We start from the raw sequence: 17,750 nt of genomic DNA on the forward strand, positions 1-17,750 counted from the left end.
ATGGGATCCTCCACTCTTTTTTTTTTATTGAGGTAAATTCACATAACTTAAAAGTAACCATTTTATACATTTGGCATTTTTATATTATTGGCATTTTATACATTTACAGTGTTGTGCAACCATTACCTCTATCTAGTTTCAAAACATTTTCATCACCCCAAAAGGAAACCTTGTACCCATTAAATAGTCACTCTAGTCCCTATTTTTTTTTTTTTTTTTGCTTTTTTAGGGCTGCACCCGTGGCATATGGAGGTTCCCAGGCTAGGGGTCGAATTGGAGCTACAAGCTGCTGGCCTACGCCACAGCCACAGCAACGCCACATACGAGCTGTATCTGTGACCTACACCACAGCTCATGGCAACACCAGATCCGTAATCCACTGAGCAAGGCCAGGGATTGAACCCACAACTTTATGGTTCCTACTTGGGTTTCGTTTCTACTGTAGCACGACGGGAACTCCTCTGTTCCCTCTTATTCCTCACTCCTGACAACTGCTCATCTGCTTTCTGTCTCTAAGGCTTTTCTTACTCTGAATGTTTTGGAGAAGTGGAATCATACATATCATAGGATAATTTGTGTCTGACACCTTTCACTTATATGGTTTTTGAAGTCCGTTCACATTGTAGCATTTATCTGTACTTTATTCTTTTTTATGAATGAATAACACTTCATTGTATACCACATTTTTTTTGGCTGCAGCCCATGGCATGTGGAAGTTGCCAGACCAGGTATCAAACCTGAGCCGTACAGTGACAATGCCAGATCCTTAACCTGCTAGGCCACTCGGGAACTCCTGTATAACACATTTTGTTTATGTATTCATTAGTTGATGGACATATAAGTTATTTCTACCTTTGGCTATTGTTCATAGTGTAGCTATCAACATTTGTGCACAAGTATTTGTTTAAATTATCTGTTTTAAATTCTTTTGAGTATATACCTAATAGTGGAATTTCTGGTTCATGTGGTCATTCTATGTAATTCTTTTTGAGGAACTGTCAAATTATTTTCCAAAGTGGCTATACCATTTTCTATTGCCCTACTAGCAGTATATAAGGGTTCTAATTTTTCCACATCTTTGTTAAGACTTGTTATTATCTATTTTTAAAAATTACACCATCCATTGTCACTGCAGCAGCTCGGGTTGCTGCTATGGCACAGGTTTGATCCCTGGCCTGAGAATTTCCACATGCCATGGGCACGGCTAAAAAAAAAATTACAGCTCTCTTAGCAAGTTTGAAGTGGTATCTCATCATGGTTTTGATTTCCTAATGACTAATGATATTGAGCATCTTTTCATGACTTATTAGACATTTGTATAAATTCTTTGGAGAATTGTCTTTAAATTCTTTGCCCATTTTTGAACTTGACTTTCTATTGTTGAGTTGTAAGAGAATATTTTCTGACTTGTTCCTTGTTAGATATATGACTTGCAAATATTTTCTCCCCTTCTGTGGCTTCTATTTTTTTTTTTTAATCTTTTTTGGTCACACCTGTGAAAGTTCCAGGGCCAGGGTTGGAACCTGCACCACAGCACTGTCCCTGTGCCACTGCAGTGACAATGCAGATCCTTAACCCACTGAGCCACAAGAGAACTCCTCTTCGCTTGTCTTTTTTTGTTAAGCAGGACTAGAGTAACATTTAATCTCAAGGTGTTTTATTTTCGTTTTTTTCCCTACAACTGATATTTCTAGTTCTGTGTGAGCTCTATATTTCCAAACCTTTCTGGTGGTTCTTTTCCCAGCTTTGGGTAGTCTCTTTATACGCAAGCCATAATCTCTACTCTGCTGAATGCTCAAGGATGACCCTGTGTTCTCAGAGTTCTAGCTCTGGTCAGCTCTCTATCAGAGTACACTGCTCTGTGAACTTCAACCACCTGGGCTTCTCCCAGACTCCTAGTTCCATCTCATCAAAGCAAAGAGACTCCTTGGCCTATTTTGCCTCCCTGGGCTTCAATCTGGAAGTTACTCCAGGGCAGTCATGGCTCACCTCATTTGTTTCTTGGTTCTCAGGTATCATTATTGCTTGATGTGTGATATCTTGAGAGTCTGTTTCTTGTATTTTGTCTGTTTATTTTAGTGTTTCAGGCAAGAAGGTAGTATAGTATCTGTTACCCCTTCTTGTCTAGAATATCTGCTATAAAAGGCAAGTTTTTTTTTTAAATAATAATGTAAACTTGTTACAGAAAATAGGCATTTTGGAAATTGAAAAAAAGTACAAATATGGAAATAAAAATCATCCATGATACAGTTCTGACCATCAGCTCTTGTTAACGTGATCATTCCCTAACAGTTGTACCTCACTAAATTTCAATCTAAGTAGAATTTTTAGGATTCATTCGTAAGTTTGTGTGTGTGTGTGTGTGTGTGTGTCTTTTCATCTTTTTAGGGCTGCACCCATGGCATACGGAAGTTCCCAGGCTAGGGGCTGAATTGAAGCTGTAGCCGCCAGCCTACATCATAGCCACAGCAAAATGGGATCTGAGCTGCATCTGTGACCTACACCACAGCTCACGGCAACATTGGATCCTTAACACACTGAGCAAGGCCAGAGGTCGAACCTGCATCCTCATGTATTCCAGTTGGATTCGTTACCGATGAGCCATGACAGGAAACTCCTGGGTTTGCTTTGATAGGATGACAGTTAAATGCATAAGAGAAGCTGATTTTTTCTAAAGCCCTAATATGTGGGAAAAGATCAGAGCACCAGATTTGAAACCCTGTGTGTCCCCTCTAGTCATCTGACTTTGGGCAATCGGGTGACTGTTAATGGAGATTAACTAAGCATAGTGTATAGAGAGGGGTTTGTGTTATACTTTTTTATTTTCAAAAAATTTTGTTGGAGAATGGATTTAAACAGAAGTTTTAAATTTTTTCTAGTTATAATTATTAAAAATTCACAGGTACAAGCTCAAACAAAAAGAAAGGGTGGGTGTTTATAAGAAACTATTGGGAGTTCCCGTCGTGGCTCAGCGGAAACAAATCTAACTAGGAACCATGAGGTTCTGGGTTTGATATCTGCCCTTGCTCAGCGGGTTAACGATCCGGCGTTGCCGTGAGCTGTGGTGTAGGTTGCAGACGCGGCTCGGATCCTGCGTTGCTGCGGCTCTGGGGTAGGCTGGCAGCTACAGCTCCGATTAGACCCCTAGCCTGGGACCCTCCATATGCCGCGGGAGCGGCCCAAGAAATAGCCAAAAAAAAAAAAAAAAAAAAGGGAGAAACAAAATAAATGAGAAGAAAAAAAAAAAAAGAAACTATTGTATTTCACAGAACCCCAAGGCAGAGTGCATTTAGGCTTCAGGAAAAACTGGCTTGATTGCTCTGAGGCTTCATTGTCTCTCCTCTTTGCTCTTATCTGCAAATCTTCAGTGAAGTTTTTTTGTTTTGCTAAGTCTTGTGACTTTCCATAACAGCTTGGATATTTTGATCCAGTTCTTAGGGAAGAAACTCAGGTTGTCTCAGTTTGGGTTTGTTGTCCAACTATGAGTATGGGCACAAGGTCACAGTTTGGCAGATGTGGCTGTTAGTACTATAACAATGCAGATGTGGAAGAAACAGTTCCAGAAAAGAGAATGAGAAAATAAAATAACAAATATTAACTTATTATATTCATGTCATAAATATGAATCATCATCTCCCCATTTGTTGGTAACTTTCTTAGAGATTCACTACTCTCTGCCTTGTATTACAGTTCTTTATAAACATGTTTTATCCTTAAATTCCTTGAGGGCTATGTCCACTTTTTCTTTTTAATTCCACTATATTTAATACAGTTGTGTATCAAATGTGCTCAGCTTTTTGTAGAATGAGAATGACTCCTGAGAAATAGTTATCCAGTTTCACCTTTTATTGAATGGAATATTATTGTTATTCTTACACCTTTTTTTCTCCTATTTTTAGTGGTATGCAATCTGTATTAGCGATGTTGGAGATTATGAAGGAATCAAGGCTAAAATTGCAAATGCCTACATTATCAAGGAGCATTTTGAGGTACTGATGAATTTTAAAAGTCATTAGTTTTCTGGATAGATTTCTACTTCACTTATCTATTGCTGTATAGCAAACCACCTAAAACTTAGTGGCCTCAAACAATGAAAATTTATTTTTACAATTCTGTGGATTAACCATGCACAGTGGTGCTCCTCTTCTGCTCTTTGTGGCTGAGATCATTTAGATGGCCACATTCACCTGGATGTTCAGCTGGGACAGGAATGTACAAGATGTCCTCTCTTCTATGACAGTTTCTCTTTACTTTTCTTCTCATCATTTAGTAGTCTAGCCCAAGCTTCTTTATTAGCATGGGAGCTGGCTTCCTAGAGTGAATGTTCCAAGGGAAAAGTTCCATTGTGCAAAATTTTATTGAGCATGTTTTCATCTCACTTGGCAATAACCTGTCAATCTAAACAAGTCACGTGGCCAGGACCAGAGAGGGGGTTATACAAAGTCCTGAGTGCCAGGAGGTGTGGTCTCATCTAACAGTCTAGTACAATTGACATACCACTCCCAATAGTAATATATACGATTACAATCTATGTGTATTTTTTTGGTGGGGGCGTGGGTGGAGGAGGGGCACGCCCATGGCATGTGGAAATTCCCAAGCCAGGGATCAAACCCTCACCACAGCAGCAACCTGAGGTGCAGGAGTGACAGTGCTAATAACCCACTGTACCATCAGGGAACTCTGGGTGTGTTAATGATTTCCCAAAGTTAATTTACTGACTTATAGTAAGCCCTTCCTTAGGTCTCAGAACTTATCCAGGAGTCATATATTTCATGGTGTGCATACACTCTATTCCATTGTCTAAAAACAACAAAAAACCTGCAGCTGAAAACACAGTGTATTTATTTCTATTTTGATGTTATAGACCATCTCAAAAATACAAAGGAAGAGAAAGTGATGAAAATGAGCATATTTATGGTTATAGTCTCATTTCCTAGTAAATGTAGTGACTAGTGGAAAAGATCATTAGACTGGGAGTCAGGAGACCTAGCTTCTTATTCAGGCATCAATTGTGTGTGTGTGTGTGTATACATACACACACATATATATAGACACATATATATATTCACACAAACATATTTCAATTTAATAATATACATTTTTCACATTTTTAGACCTTTGAAATCAGATTGAATTATACATAATCCGTGGTATCTTAAAATTGGCAGTACTTTTTTTCTACCACTATGGTACGTAAAATAATGATGTGTCCTAACTTTTATGTTATCTTAGAGTCAATGAAACACAGTAATTTACTCAGTGGCATTAGATAAATTATTCAAATTATTCTGTGCCTTGGAACATAGAAATACATGACAAATAACTTCCAATGTGAATAATGAAGTATCACAGAAAGTATATTAATGTATACTTTAAAGAAACAATGAGGAGTTCTCTTGTGTTACAGTGGGTTAAGGATTTGGCATTGTCACTGCAGTGGCTTGGGCTGCTGCTGTGGCTCGGGTTTGATCCTTGGCCTGTGAACTTCCACATGCTACAGGTATTGGCCTGCCCCCCCCAAAGAAACAGTGAAGGCTATAGACTATTTTAAAATAACTAATGTTTTGTGTAAATTTTCAAACATATATGTGTTAGGTATATTTTTAAAATGACAGTGTTTAGTATTTACATACAAAAGATCAATTATACTACTTCTATTTCAGTAGTATATTCCATTATTATCTAAAGTCGTAAGAAATTATCTTTGCTTTGTTATTGAAGACACTTAAACTAATGACAGAATTATAAAAGCTTTGCTTGAAAGTAGCTCCTTTCAGTCCATCCCCAAAGAAAATTAACTCTAATGCCCTAAGTCATCCATATATGTATATGATGAATAAACCTCTCTCCTTTGCATCAAAATGGACTAGCTCTGTACCATTCTTGGTAGAATGGAGAATATACTTACTCACATAATTATTTGTAGGGCTTAATTATCTTTCTTTTTTTTTTTTTTGTCTTTTTGCCTTTTCCAGGGCCGCTTCCCACGGCATATGGAGATTCCCAGGCTAGGGGTCTAATTGGAGCTCTAGCCACTGGCCCACGCCAGAGCCACAGCAGCACGGGATCCGAGCCGCATCTGCGACCTATACCACACAGCTTATGGCAATGCTGGATCCTTAACCCACTGAGAAAGGGCAGGGATGGAACCCTCAACCTCATGGTTCCTAGTTGGAATCGTTAACCACTGTGCCATGATGGGAACTCCCTGTAGGGCTTAATTTTCAGTGGAACTCCAATTTGGGAAAGGTTGCTTAGAATATAAATTGTGTATACTTTTATTTATTTATTTATTTTGTCTTTTCTAGGGCCGCTTCCCATGGCATATGGAGGTTCCCAGGCTAGGAGTCTAATCAGAGCTGTAGCCACCAGCCTACGCCAGAGCCACAGCAACATGGGATCGGAGCTAGATCTGCAACCCACACCACAGCTCACGGAAACGCCAGGTCCTTAATCCACTGAGCAAGGGCAGGGATCGAACTCGCAACCTCATGGTTCCTAGTCAGATTCGTTAACCACTGCGCCACGACGGGAACTCCGAATGCATACTTTTAAATATATTTTGGTATAATAAATCATACCACTATGTATAGAAAAGTAAAAATTAGGTCAGATTCTTTTTACATGCTAATTCTTACTCATATTATTGAAACAGGATTTCTGCCAAGTCATACCTGGTGAGCCTTACTCTACCTATTACCTCTCCTGCTACTGACATTAACCAGTGTTAGTAATAAGGTGTCTGGCATTTATGGGAAGTAAAAATAATGATTCTGGTGATAGAGGAGATTACTGTGTTAAGCACCTCCTATCACTTGCTCATTTAATTTTCACCACAACCCTATAAGGTTGGTGTACTATTTTCTTGATTCTGTACAAGAGGAAACACAGGCATGGAAAGAATATAGAAGTTGCCAAGGTCAAAAACTTAGAGGTCATTGAGCTGTGATTTGAACCCTGGTGGTCTGGCTTCAGAGCTTACTCTGGTAACCAGTACACATATTTGATAATGTGTATCTCACATTATCAAATGAAAGTGAAAATGTGGGTGTATAGAAAAGCATAAGCTAGGAAGTCTTTACTTTTACAAAAGGAATTTTTATCTTTAATAGGATTAACATTAATCTGTGGTATTTCCTTAGTGGTTTTCAACATAATTATGGATAAAAGGAAGGATAATTTCTTTAAAATTATTCTGTAGTTTATGCTTTACATTAATTTATATAGGACTTGTACATAGTAAACAAATTAGGGAGACTTTACCAGTTTATTTTATATTGCACATAATTATTCTATTAATAAATTCTGTGAGTAAGTACTATTTATTTTGCCTTTGTTAAATTTAGATGGGAAAGTTAAAATCTACAAACTGGAAGAGACTTTCTAAAATTATTATATATTTTGTTCTTTTAAGAAAGAATACTTGTGGAGTTCCCGTCGTGGTTCAGTGGTTAATGAATCCGACTAGGAACCATGAAGTTGTGTGTATGATCCCTGGCCTTGCTCAGTGGGTTAAGGATCCGATGTTGCCGTGAGCTGTGGTATAGGTCAGACTTGAGCTGGGCTTGGATCCTATGTTGCTGTGGCTCTGGCATAGGCCGGTGGCTACAGCTGTGATTTGACCCCTAGTCTGGGAACCTCCATATCGGGAGTGACCCAGGAAATGGCAAAAAAAAAAGACCAAAAAAAAAAAAAGAATACTTTTACTCAATATTCATATAGGATTTGTCAAAAAGAACTTTATTTTTCCTTAAATCTAGAAGAAATATTGAAAGTTATAGATTATTATTATTTTCAAAATTAGATTCATTTACAGATTTCATGTGTTCTCTCATCTTGATAAATCATATTATCAGTTTCTGAACCTTATAAAATAGTAACCTTAGTACAAGCTGTTAATAATATACTGAGATAAATTTAATTAAAAAAACAAGAGAAAGTTGGTGTTGAATATCATAGAAAAATTGAAATGGAAAGTTACCATCGTGGCTCAGTGGAAATGGATCTGACTAGTATCCATGAGGACACAGGTTCCATCTCTGCCCTTGCTCAGTGAGTTAAGGATCCAGCATTGCCGTGAGCTGTGGTGTAGGTCACAGACGCAGCTCAGATCTGGCGTTGTTGTGGCCGTGGCGTAGGCCAGCAGCTATAGCTCCAATTTGACGCCTAGCCTGGGAACCTCCGTATATGCTGTGGGTGCTGCCCTAAAAAGACAAAAAAAAAAAAAAAAAAAAGAAATGCCTGGTTGCAAAATTTTTTTTGAATTGTGCCTTCTACAGCAAACATAGTAAAGTACATATTAGTGTTCAATAAACAATATGATTCATTTTCTCATTTCTTGTTAGAAAGCAATTGAATTGAACCCTAAAGATGCTACCTCAATTCACCTTATGGGTATTTGGTAAGAAAACTTCAAATAAATATTTCATAGGTATTTAGTATGGTCTTATTTTATAGTATGTATCCATACCTTATTTTGTAGTATATAAGAAGGCAAAATAGAAATATTTAAAAATATTATTTATCAGTCAAGAGTGTTTAATCCATTATATTAAGTAGCAGTTGTACTGATTATTGTTTACTATTTAGAAAATACCAAATTTGATTATGGTCATGTTAAACATTGTTATTCATAGATCATTTAGAAACATGTACTAAGACTAAAAAAAGCATTGAAATTTTTTTTTTTGACCTTTAAATTCCCTTTCTGGGAAAGACTAGTATTTACCAGACTAGATAAAATTAGATTAATATAACTATAGCAGTACAGTAGGATGCCCTAAAAGGGTCTTTGCATCTTCAAAATGTGTCAAAAGTTTGATTCATCTGAGGAGTAATATATCTGACTTTCACATCTTTCCATTTTTATGTAACTTTTGTTTTAAAGCACATCATTATTTTACTGGTGCAAATGTACACCAATGTGTTAAATACTTTCTGGCTTGAGAGCCTTTCTTGCAGCATGTTTGCCACTGTTTTCTTTGGGTGTAGTTTGGCAGAGCAGTATTTATTGTCACCTAAGAGGGCTAACAGTGCAAAGTCCTGTATCAGACTCTTAAAGAGAAGTAAATATTCTTCAGGATAAAGAATCTATTTAACTAACAAAACACTTACTGAAGATCAATGATAATTGAGGGACAGTCAGTAATTCAGATGCTGGTGAACAAACCTGAGTGAGGTACAGTTTCTTCTTCAGGTAGTTCAGTGCCTAAGCAAAGATCCAACACTTTTTTCTACTTCAGAAAGTTGTTGAGAGTTTTGGATGCTAATTTTTTCACCCTTTCAAAAATGTTAACTTTAAATTGTTGGTTGCCATTGTTATTTTTATGCATATCATTTAGTTGTGTTACTCGTCTCTTTTTTAAAAATTTCTTTGAGTTAGTTTTTCTTATATAAACAATAGGGGTAATGATTCTATCTCATTTAGTTATTGTAGGGAGTAGATGAGAAAATCACTTAGCTCAGCACTTGGCACAAAGTGCGCACTCAGTGGTGAATGTACTGTGTTATCATTATTATATTATAAATATTGCTTACTCTTTATACTTAGTCACAAAATGCACCCTAATTGATAGTAAGTATAAGTCAATATCTAGATAATTCAGTAAGAATATTAACCTACTAGATATTATGTAAAAAATACAAGCTGTTTAAACATACAACAGGAAATGATTCTTTTATATCTGTTAAGATGCTTATTCTCTTTTAAGAAGGTGCAATTCAAATGTGTAAATGTCATTTTATTTCCCTATAGGTGTTACACATTTGCTGAAATGCCCTGGTATCAAAGAAGAATTGCTAAAATGCTGTTTGCAGCTCCTCCTAGTTCCACCTATGAGGAGGTAGTGTGATGTCTTTTAAGTTAGTACTGATTTCTTAATTGCAGTGCCACCTGGAGATCTGATCAGTGAGGGACTTGAGCACATTTTTATTGATCCAATGCAACTATCTTATCACAAAGGCTTAATACTTATTATCCATGACTGGTGAGTGTTTCTTTTTTTTCTTTAGATGAATGGCTGATAATTCTGGTATACTCTCAGCCGAAATAACCCATGGCTAAAAATCTACTTCATTTTCTGTTTGAAATCTATACCATATTGAAGTCATAAAATAGAACAACTGTTTCTCAGCATGTTTTAGGTACCCATTCTTTTACAATGACAATCATTTACCTGGATATTAAAGCATGTGCTTGTATTGATATATGAAGAGTAATTATACTTTTTTTTTTGGCTGCACCTGCTGCATATGGAAGTTCCGGGCCAGGGGTCAAACCCATGCCACAGTTGTAGCCTGTGCCGCAGCTGTGGCAGTGCCGGATCCTTAATCTGCTATGCCACAAGGGAACTTCCATAACATCTTTTTAAAGCAGATTTGAAAGGCTCATAGCCTCTCATATTTCCAAGGCCTTTTGCTTTTTCTGTTAAAAATAACATTTGAAAGGAATTTGGCGGCAAGTATTTTGGGTTTACTCATCATAGAATTTTCAGAGTAAAAAAGTAGCAATTGAAAAAGCTTTCCCAATACCTATAATGAGCTTTCTGTTTTTTAGGAAAACTACAGTGACGTAAAGAACATTTAGTTGTATAATTAGAACACAGTTGGGAAATATTTATTGTTATTCAAAAGAGTGCATTCTAAGAAAAAAAGACAGTCAGCTCTACCATAACAGATTAGTTATGTATCTAAAAAAATCAATTGTCAGTTAATGCATTATGGAAACAATTTAAGTGAGACAAGAAGAATTAGCAGAGTTTCAGACTGACATTAAGCTTTTATATAGGAATTTCAGTAATAAAGGACTTTTGAAAACTGATTGGTACAACCTGTGTATCATTGAGTAAACAGCTTTTGATTTGATCTAGTTATTATGATAGTTACTGTTATGATTTAAGAAAAGAAAGATCAAAATATCCGAGTTGCAAAGATAATGTTTTCTTCTCTGCATGTGATGCTGGTTTGGTACACATTCTAAGGAGCAATCAAGTTATTACTACAAACGGTCCACATATTGTAATCTGTTCTCTAATGGTTTAATAGTGTTACGTTCAATTTTGCTATGTTAACTCACTGTTGATGAGTTGACTTTTTTAATAGAGGACCATTACTTTAAGATGTTTTCATTTACTTCCTGGCCTATATTTAATACAGAAATAGATCTTTTGAAAAAATGGTTTTTTAATATTGATCCTGTTTTAATCCTTTTCATTATGTTTGGGCTTTTTGTGTTTTTAACAGGCCTTAGGCTACTTTCACAGGGCAGAGCAAGGTAACATTTTTTTATTTCACATACAAATATACTTAAGATTATATGAATGCTTCATATATGATAGGGGTTTTTTTTAAACAAAAGTTATTCTGATACACTTTTTGAGTTCGATATTATCAAATGATTTTTATTTAAAAAAGTTTTTTTCTTCTTACAGCTGTACCTGCAGCATATGGAATTTCCTGGGCTAGGGGTTGAATTAGAGCTACAGCTGCAGGCTTACTCCACAGCCACAGCAATGCAGGATCTGAGCCATATCTGTGACTTATGCTGCAACTTGCAGCAACACTGGATCCTTAACCTACTGAGTGAGGCCAGGGATTGTCTGCATTCTCAGGGACACTATGTTGGGTTCTTAACCAGCTGAGCCACAGCTGGATCTCTTCAAATGATTTTTAAAGTCCTTATTTGGTAAAGATGATCTGAGTAAGAAATAGGCTGCTACTAAATTTAGAGCTGCAATTCTAGAATGGTCCTTCATTTGATATAATTCAACCTTTCTTTTTGAGTTGGGGCTTTGACAGGGTAACTGTTTATTCAAAATCACACAGCTAATCAGAGGCATTTATTTTAATTTAAAATTCATGTTTTTAAAAATAAGTATAAATGACATAACTTTGATTAGCTTCATGTGTACAACAATGATTTTATATTTGTATACATTGCAAAATGATCCTAATAGCAAGTCAATACTGATCACCTTACATAGTTACAAAAAAAGTATTTTTTTAAGATGGACTCTTAGCAAGTTTCAGATGGCATTTAAATGGGAACTCTTTCTGGTTTTAAACTAGGCTGGTTTTTGTTCTGTTGTAGATGTATTCTTTTGTGACAGGTTCCTATCACTCTTACTTTGAAGAAATAGCCAGACTAGAAAACTAACATCAGCCTATCCTGAATTTATCCTTCCGAGTATTAATAGCACAAACCAGTGAAGTAGGGGACATAAGCTTGTTACCAAATTCACCAAAGAAAAGAAAAAAAAGCATTGCAAATATATTTTTATAAAACTTAATCAGGGAGTTGCCTTGTGGTTGAGCAGGTTAAGGACACGGCATTGTCACAAGGCCTCTGCAGTGACAACACTGATCTTTAACACACTGCAGCACAAGAGAACTCTGATAGCAAAGCAATTTAAAAAATGCATTTTTTCTTTTTCTTTTTTCTGCGTGACAAGGGATTTTCTTCTAATAGTTTGTGTTTTTTTGAGCATATATTTTTTTTATTTTTTAAATTTTTTTAGTTGTACAATGATCATCACAATCCAGTTTTGTAGAATTTCCATCCCAGAACCCCAGCACATCCCCCCACCCCCTGAACTGTCTCCTTTGGAAACCATAAGTTTTTCAAAGTCCATGCGTCAGTATCTGATCTGCAAAGTTCATTGTGTCCTTTTTTCAGATTCCATGTGCCAGTGATAGCATTTGATGTTGGTGTCTCATTATATGGCTGACTTCCCTTAGCATAATTTCTGGGTCCATCCATGCTGCTAAAAATGCCAGTATCTCGTTCCTTTTAATGGCTGAGTAATACTCCATTGTGTATATGTACCACACCTTCTTTTTTTTTTTTTTGTCTTTTTGCTATTTCTTGGGCCGCTCCCACGGCATATGGAGATTCCCAGGCTAGGGGTCTAATCGGAGCCGTAGCCACCAGCCTACACCAGAGCCACAGCAACGCGTGATCCGAGCCGAGTCTGCAACCTGCACCACAGCTCACGGCAACGCCGGATGGTCAACCCACTGAGCAAGGGCAGGGACTGAACCCGCAACCTCATGGTTCCTAGTCGGATTCGTTAACCACTGCGCCACGACAGGAACTCCCACACCTTCTTTATCTACTCCTCTGTCAGTGGACATTTAGGTTGTTTCCATGTCTTGGCTATTGAAAATAGTGCCGCGATGAACATTGGAGTACATGTGTCTTTGCGAGTCATGGTTTTCTCTGGATAGATGCCCACGAGTGGGATTCCTGGATCAAACGGTAGTTCTATTTTTAGTTTTCTGAGGCATCTCCATACTGTTTTCCACAGTGGGGACACCAATTTACAATCCCACCAACAGTGTACTAGGGTTCCTTTTTCTCCACACCCTCTCCAACCCTTATTGTTTGTAGACTTTTTGATGATGGCCATTCTGGCTGGTGTAAAGTGGGACCTCCTTGTGGTTTTGATTTGCATTTCTCTAAGAATGAGTGATGTTGAACATCTTTTCATGTGTTTTTTGGCCATCTGTCTATGTTCTTTGGAGAACTGTCTGTTTAGGTCTTCTGCCCATTTTTTGATGGGGTTGTTTATTTTTTTGGTATTAAGCAGTAGAAGGTGTTTATAAATTTTGGAGATTAAACTCTTGTCAGTCGATTCGTTTGCAAAGATCTTCTCCCACTCTGTGGGCTGTCTTTTCGTTTTGTTTAGGATTTCCTTTGCTGTACAGAAACTTTTAAGTTTAATTAGGTCCCATTTGTTTATTTTTGTTTTTACTGTCATTACTCTAAGAGGTGGATCTGAGAAGATGCTGCTGTCATTTATGTCGGAGAGTGTTTGGCCTTGGCTTTCCTCTAAGAGTTTTATAGTATCTGGTCTTATAGCTATCTGTTACTACCTTCTGTTGATATCCTCTCATGATGGTAGTTTTACATATCATATAGATATGATCTGGGAGTTCAGTTTTCTCAAAGAGACTTAGATGTTTAATCACAAAATAGGGCTCCTCCTATAGTTTTAGTACCTTTTACTTCCTGCATCATGCCCTTATCACTCCATAATATGAATATTTATTTACATGTTTGAAACTGGATTCAGGGACAATAAGGATCCTGTCTGCTTGCTCAAAATTGTATCCTCATTGTTTAGTACATAATGCTTGGCAAATAATGCTGAGTCAGTAGATGAATGGATTAACTAATTTACTTAACTCCATGGAGACCTTAAGCACATCAACATGGCATCTCATAAATATGTTCAAATTAAAGCAAAACAATTTTGGGTTAAGGAGTAAATGGAGTGAATCATAAATTATATCCAGGAAAACATATGCTTTGAATATAGTAGGGTCCTGGCTTGATAGAAGGAAATTGCATAAAGAATTAATGAAGTTAGTGAGAGAATCCCATGTATTCATTCATAGGTTCATTCAGCAAATGTATTCTGAGTACAGTTCTAGGCACTTAGGATACAGGGAACAAAAGACATTATAGAAAGAAAATGTCCTCATGGGGGAGCTTACGTTCTTTTAGGACCTTGAGTTTTCCATCTGTTAAATGGAGTATCTGCTTCATAAAATTGTTGTGAAAATGAGAAATGTGTGTAAGTAATATAGTGCCTAGCAAGGTACTATATATATAGGTAGTAATATAGCTATCTAACTGATACGGTAGTTATTTTATAGTTTTTTATAGTTAGAGAATTCTAATTAGCCTAATCATTTATTGATCACACAACTATATTACTAGAATTTAGACTAAAAAATTAAGCCTTTAAAAATAAGAGCAATACCACTTCATCTGAGAAATGTTTTTCTTTCTTATATACAGTGGATCCAAACTTCTACAGCAAAAACTTACTTCTTTTAGGAAAGACATATTTGAAGCTACATAACAAAAAGCTTGCTGCTTTCTGGCTAACAAAAGCCAAGGACTATCCAGCACACACAGAGGAGGATAAACAGGTAAGACATCTCCAATGAAGTAAAGTGGATAGGTTTCCAATGAGGCACTATTAAGTAACTTTGAGTTAAGAACCTCTTTAAAAAACTTACTTGTTAACATGCATATTGTTAAATAAGTATTTATTTCAAATATTATGGTAAATATTTAGTTACTATCAACCAATGTATGAATTACTTGCTATATTATAGAATTATTTGTCTGACATATACAGCAGATCAAGTAAGATTTCTAAAACATAAAAGGCAAGGGATATGTACTAATGTGGAAGAATTCTCTAAGAATCTCATCTCTAAGAGTTCTTAAGAAATTTTATTCTTACAATGTGCAGTTCTGGTTTTTTACAAACCCTTAGAAATTATAAACTTAAATTTCACAAGTTGATCTCAATGATACACTGTTTATAACATATATTCTTCCATTTTAGGTACAGACAGAAGCTGCTCAGTTGCTCACAGGTTTCAGTAATAAGAACTGAGGAATTTTTCCATGAAATATTTAAGAAATATCACCTTTTCATCAAATTATAAAGATAATAAATATATTAGCCCTAACTGTTCTATGGATGTTTTATCAGTTTTTAATGTTGTGACCATTTAACAAAATATACAAAATTCTAGATTTCTTCACAAGTAACAAGGCAAAAGAAATAACTGCTATAAGAGTGGTAGATATCTCCATGGCTTAGAGGCAGAGATTGTGTGTCTGAGACACCAGGAATACAAAGTGCTATGAGATTTCTAAGCAGGATTGGGTTATATCATGATGGGAGGAGATCAAGAAAAGAAAGCTTTGTGGAAGAGGTGGCATGGGGGAGTGCATTTTCAAGTTGGACTGATTCAGAGTTGAGATCTTGCAGAGAAGGTGCAGTGAAAGTTAGGAGGTTAGGATGATGAGGGTTCTTGGTGTAAAGTAGTTAAATGATGTATCTTGGAGCCAACCTGTGTAAGGAAAGAACTCAAGTCAAGTTGTTCAAGTCAGGAGAGGACTGAAAATGGAGTGTTGCTTTTTTTTTTCTTTTTGTTAAATGTGAGGTAGTCTTACAAGTGGATAGATTTGTCACAGGCAGAGCCCAAATTCTATTCCCTAATGTGGTGAAAGGAACATGGAACTCAAGGGTGAAATGGAAATTAAGATGTTTTAAATATATAGGACAATGCTATTTATTAGGGGTGCCACCAGTACAAAATCTTAAGTTTTATAAAAAGTAGTATCTTGAATGCCACTTAGAAATCTGAGAGTGTACATGTAGGTGGATTTTTCTCAAAGGAAAAACATTTTAATATTGTGAGGTATGTGCTGTTTCTGTTGATGTATGTTTTCAAAAAAAAAGAAAAATGAAAATACTGGATTCTATACACCCATCAATTGCTAATAACATTCAACAGTTGCTAATCTTTTGCTGTGTTCTACCTATATATGTGTATATATTCATATACTTGTATTTCTAAACTTGAAATTGTAGACAGCATGTATTTCATCCCTAAATTCTTCAGCATGCATTGTCTCAGAATAAGGCCATCCTTCTAAACAAAAACATCTCTCTCACGAGAATTCTTTAAAAATATCTAATTGTAATTCTTTAATATTATCTAATCCAGACCAGTGATATTCATATACCCTCAAATATTCCAAAAATATCTCACACTTTAAAAAATTCAAAAATCATACATTGCGTTTAAGTGTTTTAAAAAAATCTTACAGATTTATCTCTCATTCCAGCATGGCCTATTGACCGAACTTAAAGAAGACCCTCTTTCATTGTATTTCAGGGACTCCAATTAATTATATGTATATTAGATCTTTGCCTTTTATGTTTGTCACTTTCTGATTTTTCATCTCTTTCAGTTTCATTTTCTTGGCTTTTTTCCATTTCTGTCTTCCATGTCCCTTAGTTTATTTTTGGTTATGTATTTTCTTCCTTAGTCTGTCTTCACTTCTGAGACGTTTTTGTCTTTTTCTTCAAACTTTCCTGATTTCACTTAGCAGGCATTTCATATCTTCACATTTTTTGTCCTGTTCTGAGATTTTGTATTTCTAATTTGGATTTTTTTTCATGTGTACAGTGATTCACATTTAATTCATATTAGTATATTGTGTTAAAAATTTTAGTTTCTTTTGTTGAGCATTTTCACTTTCAATGTCCTCCTTTTTAGTTTTTCCTTAAGAGTAACTTTGAATATTATTTTCTGCCTAGTGTGATTTTGTGTGTGGATTTACCAGCAATGCCAGGTTATAAAATGGGAGGTAAGGAGTTCAGATTAGGTCAGTAGTACTCTCTGCCAAATGTTTTTTGTAAAATGAGGTATCTTTCAGTAATAAAGACTTTTATGGAGGGGAGGGTCTTTGAATTTTTAAAAGAAAATTAATTTTGAAATAATCATAGATTCATAAGAAGTTGCCAAAAAAATAAGAGATAGGTCCTATATATCCTTCTCCCAGTTTGCCTGTAACTGTAGTACTATATCAAAACCAGGAGATGTTCAGTGCTCTCACTTGTGTGTTATACACAATTTTGTCACACGTCTATTTTTTAATTGCCACCACAATTAAGGCACAGAAACTGTTCCATCACAGAAATGCCTAGTGCTTTCCCTTTACAGTCACACCCATCTACCTCCCCTGCCACCATCCCTACTCCTGACGATCTCTAATCTGTTCAGGTCATACGGTATGTGACCTTTTGAGACTGGCTTTTTTTCATTCAGCATAACTCCTTTGAGGTCCACCTAAATTTAGTCAATAGGTCATTCCTTTTTATTGTTCATTATATTTCACTGTATGGCTGTATTAGTTTATGTAACCACCTACCATG

General features: G+C 36.1%; 1 protein-coding gene across 6 annotated transcripts in view; it reads left to right on the forward strand.

Moving 5' to 3' along the window:
• Positions 1–17,750, forward strand: part of RMDN1 (regulator of microtubule dynamics 1) — a 49,781-nt gene that overhangs the window by 21,941 nt on the left and 10,090 nt on the right. For 2 of the 6 annotated variants that reach the window (XM_047783656.1, XM_047783660.1), the window contains exons 5-9: positions 3,900–3,989; positions 8,346–8,401; positions 9,755–9,842; positions 11,242–11,272; positions 14,804–14,937. In XM_047783656.1, the coding sequence (XP_047639612.1) occupies positions 3,900–3,989; positions 8,346–8,401; positions 9,755–9,842; positions 11,242–11,272; positions 14,804–14,937 (399 nt within the window). Of the gene's footprint in view, positions 1–3,899; positions 3,990–8,345; positions 8,402–9,754; positions 9,843–11,241; positions 11,273–14,803; positions 14,938–15,362; positions 15,490–17,750 lie in introns of those variants that run through there. The other 4 variants (XM_047783657.1, XM_047783659.1, XR_007135432.1 and 1 more) reach the window with 4 other exon arrangements.

Source organism: Phacochoerus africanus, chromosome 6 (genome assembly GCF_016906955.1).
Source record: "Phacochoerus africanus isolate WHEZ1 chromosome 6, ROS_Pafr_v1, whole genome shotgun sequence".
NCBI lineage: Eukaryota > Metazoa > Chordata > Mammalia > Artiodactyla > Suidae > Phacochoerus > Phacochoerus africanus.